The sequence below is a fragment of the Trachymyrmex cornetzi genome, unplaced genomic scaffold (assembly GCF_001594075.2).
Source record: "Trachymyrmex cornetzi isolate Tcor2-1 unplaced genomic scaffold, Tcor1.1 scaffold468, whole genome shotgun sequence".
Classification (NCBI taxonomy): Eukaryota; Metazoa; Arthropoda; class Insecta; order Hymenoptera; family Formicidae; genus Trachymyrmex; species Trachymyrmex cornetzi.
Genome location: NW_017299487.1, coordinates 670,616 through 677,216, shown reverse-complemented (window position 1 = coordinate 677,216; position 6,601 = coordinate 670,616). Strand labels below are relative to the sequence as shown.

The 6,601-nt window shown below is 27.9% G+C and overlaps 1 protein-coding gene across 1 annotated transcript in view; it reads left to right on the top strand.

The window, feature by feature from the left end:
• The window catches only part of LOC108764960 (glutamate receptor ionotropic, kainate 2-like), a 16,156-nt gene that overhangs the window by 2,237 nt on the left and 7,318 nt on the right, over window positions 1–6,601 (top strand). Inside the window, exons 2-8 of the mRNA XM_018513398.1 lie at window positions 615–770; window positions 1,521–1,726; window positions 2,009–2,314; window positions 2,549–2,647; window positions 3,126–3,302; window positions 3,653–3,871; window positions 5,451–5,666. Coding sequence (XP_018368900.1) covers window positions 615–770; window positions 1,521–1,726; window positions 2,009–2,314; window positions 2,549–2,647; window positions 3,126–3,302; window positions 3,653–3,871; window positions 5,451–5,666 — 1,379 coding nt within the window. The remainder of the gene's footprint in view (window positions 1–614; window positions 771–1,520; window positions 1,727–2,008; window positions 2,315–2,548; window positions 2,648–3,125; window positions 3,303–3,652; window positions 3,872–5,450; window positions 5,667–6,601) is intronic.

Here is a 6,601-nt window from a genome sequence, read left to right as displayed (position 1 = left end):
TTCATCACATTTAAGACGACTGTAATTTAGTTTTTATTTACATCATTCATTACATTTAATTTCGTGCATAACCACATGCTTCCTTTACATGATAATTAAAATTTATTGAGAAATTTCTAACAGTGTATAAACATTTAAAATAACATAATATTATCAATAATACAGTCACTATTATTTTAATTACGCAATTTGCAAAAGAACACCGTAAGAATTTTCTTCTCGGATTCACAGAATTGATTTTTAGCAGATTTGGTATAGAAATAAGCCACAAATATATGAATTATAAGTTTGTACTTCTTTAATTAGCTAAATAGATCATGATTTTATTAGTATTAATAAAGTGCAATAGTTAGTTCCTGAGAAATAAGGGGGTGTCACTTTAGGAGGCCTATGTCGGTCTCGGCGACTTTCCTCTAATAATTATTAACAGATATAATGAGCAAATTAATTTGCGATAATATATAAATCTTTTTACTTTAAATAATCATCATTGATAAATTGATTGATTAATAATTCAGTATACTAATTTATATTTATTCTTTACAACAAATATACATATATTGTATATCATATCAATTTTTTAATTAATTTTTCATTGATTAATACATTTTTAGGAGCAATTTTTCACAAAGGCGAAGAAGATCTTCAATCTGTATTCTTAAAAGCAATCTCTGACACAAAAAACGAAAACCGTACATTCATATTTGAACTTATAGCAGTCATTAAGTACATCGAAGGCAATACCAATAGCTTCATGACTGCTATAGCTGGTAAGTACGAGATAAGATCAATTATTCCAGGAGACAATTATTCTGTAATGTTGACATGTATGTTTTCTAATAATTATAAATCTATTTTTAAACATAACACATTTATTTTAATCTCAAGGATAGAAATTTAAAAACTTTTTGAACTATCTTGATAATTATATATAATATACACATTATAATGTAAGTAAGGTGTTATCAAATTAACTTGAGTAAAATTGGCATCTCCTACCTTTGAAAAAATTAACGGTAAATGTATACCTTTACACAATCTGCCTCAAATGACTTCTCAATGACCTTGATGTTCATAATTTTTTAATGATAATATGGAGTAACGGAAAAAATCAATGATCCTGACCTCCTTACAGATCAAGGTCAACATCGAGGTCGGTGAAAAATCATTTGGGGCGGGCTGTGTAAAGGTAAACATTTACCAAATTAACTTTCTATAGCGTAGAAAGTGCAAACGAAAATTCAAAATGTGCATACATGTTCGAACGATGAGCAATCGAATGATCTATAGAAAGTTAATTTTTTCAAAAGTTGAGGGCCAACTTCGGATGAATATCAAATTAAGGGATGTTTATTTGAGAAAGAAACAAGAGAATTACTTTTTTTTTAAATTTCTTTATAGAAATAAACGAGGAAATTGGAAAAACAGATTTATGACGAAGGCTCTACATTACATAATTATTCTAATTTTAAACATATGTGTTGATTTATTTATTCAACATTGTATTATTTTCTACATAGCTTGTGAACTTCTTGAAGAAGGTGTGGCAGCCATTTTCGGGCCTTCAAGTCGGTATACTAGTGGCATAGTTGCGAGCATTACAGCGAGATTTGATATTCCCCATATAGAGTATGTTTGGCGAGGAAGCGAAGGAAAGAAAAACCAAAAGAAGGCTTCATCATTAATGACTATAAACATATTCCCTGCCAGTGAACAAGTCAGCCAGGTTAGTCGCAATTTAAAAGAATCATTTCGCAGCTAAATAGTAGATATGTACACTATGATAACTTGGACATGTTTAACAAGGTAAGTAATAATTCAATTTATTTTTATGGTGATTTTTAGATGCATATTTAGTTAATTAATTAAACGGAATAATTACTCAATAGAATCAAAGATAATCTGCTATGCTAAGATGCAAGTTAAATCGTGGTTTTTATAACATGTTGCACATTCGAAATACAATTACTATATTTGTAATATATTTTTGATCAACAAAACTGTACAGGCTATCGCCGATGTCATTGATTCAATAAACTGGCGAAAATTCGCAGCGATTTACGAAACTGATGAAGGACTGTCACGTCTTCAGAAAACTTTGATTCTAAACAGAAACAAGGAAGGTCCGATTATACATACAGCATGGAAGCTTGACAAAGGGCCGGATTATCACTCAATGCTTAAACAGATACGCTATTTGTCAGTGCGCAATATAATTATCGATGTTAAGCCGGAAAATATCATGGAAGTGCTCTATCAGGCAAAGGAAGTCAGTTTACTAGCAGATTATTTCGACATCGTAATTACATATTTGGTACTGTATATTAAATATACTATAAAAATAACAACATGATACTTTCAAAAGCGTATTTCACGTATTATAGGGCCAAATTGATGATTAAAAAAAATGATTAGTTAAACTTTTAAAAATTACATTTAAGGAAAATTAAATAGAATAGGTAAAACATAATGTTATATGTTATTCTTGTGCATCTCCGATTGCTAGAAAACAAATAGTTTTTGAAATAATTATTCCATTAAATCATAGGATTCATCCATGCTACCTATTATCGAGATGCTAAAAGATACTTTTAATATCACTGGACTGAGCATAAGAGAGAATGATGACATAGAAGGAATTGATTCGGTATTTATTCAATAATCCCCCTTAATTATCAGCAATAAGCATATATATATAATATATTATAATATAATCTCAAAAGTTTATATTCTCTTATTGCATTTATATGTACAATTCTTAAGAACTCGCGTTAAGTCAGATCTACACCAAGTAAATTAATGAGTGCGAACAAATCGCTCCAATAATTGCAAACAGTCAGTGCCATTTGATAGTAAAAAATTATAACAAAAAAAGATTATTACTTATTATAGATATCAATGAGTAAATATTCACGAAAGACTAAAATATTTTTGCAATTTTTTGTTGCGCAAGCACTTAAGAAAAGAAAGTATTTATTTATTCTAACAGACAGATCAACGTCCATTTAACGTTTTCACATTTCAGATTGAGTTATATGACACAGATATTTTATATTAAAAATTCAAAATAAAAAATTATATAAAATTAAATTAACTACTTGAACTAATTTGCGATTTTGATATAGCTAGATTCAGCGGTCCTCTATGACGCAGTATTTTTGTTGCATACAGCATTAGAGACTCTAAATACAAGAAATATTGAAAATGAAGTAGATATGTCCATTGATCCTATACCACTTTCTTGTACTAATAGTACTAGAAAGTATCAAGTAGGACCTAATATTATTAGCGTTATGCGAGAGGTAAGAAGGAGTCTTTCTTTATCATTTCTTATATATTAAAAAAATGACAATTTGGCTTTAAGCCGTAAAACATATTATGAAAAAAGTAATTTAATTAATAACGACTTTCTTACATTTTTATATACACTTACATAAAAAAATTAACTCGTCAAAGTTAATTTAATGCCACATGAAATCTATTAAATGTGACATAATAACGGCGCCAACGTTCATTACTTAAACACAACTGTATTCAAATAATGAACATTCACGAAAAAATATTGAAAAATTAATATCAAATCTTCATTATTTATTTTTAACGGAAGAAAATAAATTTTTACTTTCAACGTACGAAATTTTGTCTTATACAGATATCAAAGAGAGGAAAGATAACAGGCATTATGTACATTGATGAATATGGTCGTAGACGAGATTTTAATGTAAAAATCTTGAATTTTCGACAACTGGGTATGATACAAACCGGTTATTGGAATACATTTAATGGTGTCAAACAGATTAAGAAGGAGGAAGATATCTATATATACAGAAGATTCATGGAAGAGAAGATATTCAAGATTAGTGTACACAAAGTTCGTAGTACTATTTGACATATTAATTATAGATGTCTGCCTAACTGATCCTCTTACTTAACCAAATCATAATGAATAAATTATATAATAATGCGCTATTTATGCGCTTTCATATTCACGTAGTTTCATTTTTTGCGCTGCATCTCTTCAGGACTTCACTCTTGTTGGAGCAAACAGACATATTCATCCCTAAGTCGTTTAAAATTGCAAAATTACACTATCTAATTATGCATAGAGAGAATTTTTTTTATTTACCCTGAAAATATGATAGTTATGGTACAATACAATATTTTAAAGATTTTTAGCACTTCAGTAAAATTAATCAAACTTATTTTATACTTTATTGTAGTTTTATTAAAGAATGAGAGAGATTTACATTAAAATTCTTCGAAATAAAATGTTGTTCCACGACTATCATATTTTCAAAATAAATTCTAAAAAAAAATTCTTTCCGTATGTAAAACAGAAAAGAGTTAACAAATAGAACAAAAATATTACTAATCCTATTTATTATATTTACCGATTTATTGTATCTTTGACCTTTACTTTCTCCAAAACCCTTTTACATTATTATCTCTGATTTTTAAATAGAAACACAATTGCTTAGTATTCATAGCGCATAAAAAAAATATACTTTGCACAATTAAAGCATATATATTTTCACAATTTTTATTAACTTAGATATGAATACTACTGTTTGCTCCAAGAGGGAAGTCCCTTATAGTAGTGTAAAATAGAGTAGTAGTGTAAAAATCGAATTTGCTTGGAAATAGTAGCGTATAAATCGAAGATGTATGTTGTATAATTAGATAGTGTAATTTTGCAATTTTGAAACAACTTAGGGATGAATATGACTGTTTGCTCCAAGAGGGAAATGCCTTAAGGAATGCAGCGCAAAAATTGGAACTATGTAAATATAGAAGCATAAGTAGCTCATAAATCCTGTGTATTTAATTTTTTTAATCTGTTGTTATTAACACATGGGGACTGACTGACAGCCCATTCAGCTTTTCCTACAAAGCAATTTTTTTTAGCTAAATGAGCGCAAAAATTTTTTTGCTAATTTTGAGAGCGCATAAATAGCGCACTATTAAATAATTTATTCATTAAGATTTGGTTAAGTGGGGAGCCAGCTAAGCAACGTTAATTATAGTCTTAACATTAAGATTATGTGTTGTTAGCCATTAAATAATAGAATTATATCTTGTAAATTTATTTTGTAATTCATAAACTACAAGAGTTTTAAAATTACATATATGTATAGTTTGAGAAAGATATTTAGTATATAATAAGTATAAAAAAGAACAAATTGAACGGAAAACGATATTGTATTTAATAATATTACTTTAATGCTTCAATATATGATTTCTCTTAGTTGGCACAAAAATAGAAATGTCGTATATCACTAATAATACCATTAGTGATATACGTAATAGTGAATGAATCAATGAAGTTACATATAATTATTCTACAAGTAACTTCTCTCTTAGCTCTGTTTTTTATTTATTATAGTCATAATTCATTAAGTATACAAATATTTTTGGAGATATGAAATATGTAATAACTTCCTCCGATTCAGAATGCACCCTACATTATGGAAGTGATCGATGGTTCAACGCGAGGAGTATTAATTGATCAAAAACGCTATGAAGGTTATTGCATCGATCTGGTTAATGCAATTGCAGAATATCTAGATTTTAAAGGCGTAATATTCCAACTCGTAACTGATGGATATGGCAGTTATAATCCAGAAAAGAGGACTTGGAATGGTTTAATCAGGAGCATTCTGGACCATGTAAGTAAAATATCCTATATTTTACAGAGGGAAAAAGTGATTTGTTAAAACATCTAAAAATTTTGTTAGATACAAAATTTAAAAATAATTTCGTTAGATTGTCAAAATAATTATAGAAGGCTTAAGCTGATTTCTGGAATATTGAAATATTTCACAGCATTGTGCTAATCATGCTTGAGTTTACTATATATTTAATTACTTTGATGGTCCCGATAAAATTATTTTCAAATTTGCATCTAACTAAATTCTTTAATATTTCAACAAAATTGTACTTTCCGTGTAAGAACTTTTACTTAAAGAAAGATTTATTCTTAATAATTTCTATCGTCTCATTTTAGCGACAAATTAAATTAAAAAATTACTGTCACATTAAAGGGCTACGAGCCAAAAATTAAAATATAACGTTGGTAATGGCAAAAATATAAATATATTAACGCAAGTTAAGCATATAATTAGTCGCAACAAGTAAAAACAGAATAATAAAGGAAATGTAAAAATATATATATGATATCATACGTTTCAACCTCGATCGGGTCATTCTCAATGTTTTAATACAAAAATAATTCGTTGAGTCGAAGAAAACAAAGAATTTGATCGCATGTAATATATCCGGATCACACTGTAGTATTCCATAAAAATGAATGTTCGTCAGATCTTGAGAAATTCAGATATCGAAAGTTCATTTGTTGTAACCATACATATTGTTTCTGTAATATAGTTGCAAATTGTAGTAGATATAATATCTCATATAGATATTGCTTTATAAAATTAATTACAATTAAAATATACACCAATCACAGAGATATTATATAAAAACATTTCATTTAGTACAATAAATAAAATACCTTCATATTGATGGTCCCTTTCACAAATTACAATAAAATTTTTTCGAAACAATTATAAGCAAAAACGACCGGAATTAAATTTGTTGTTAA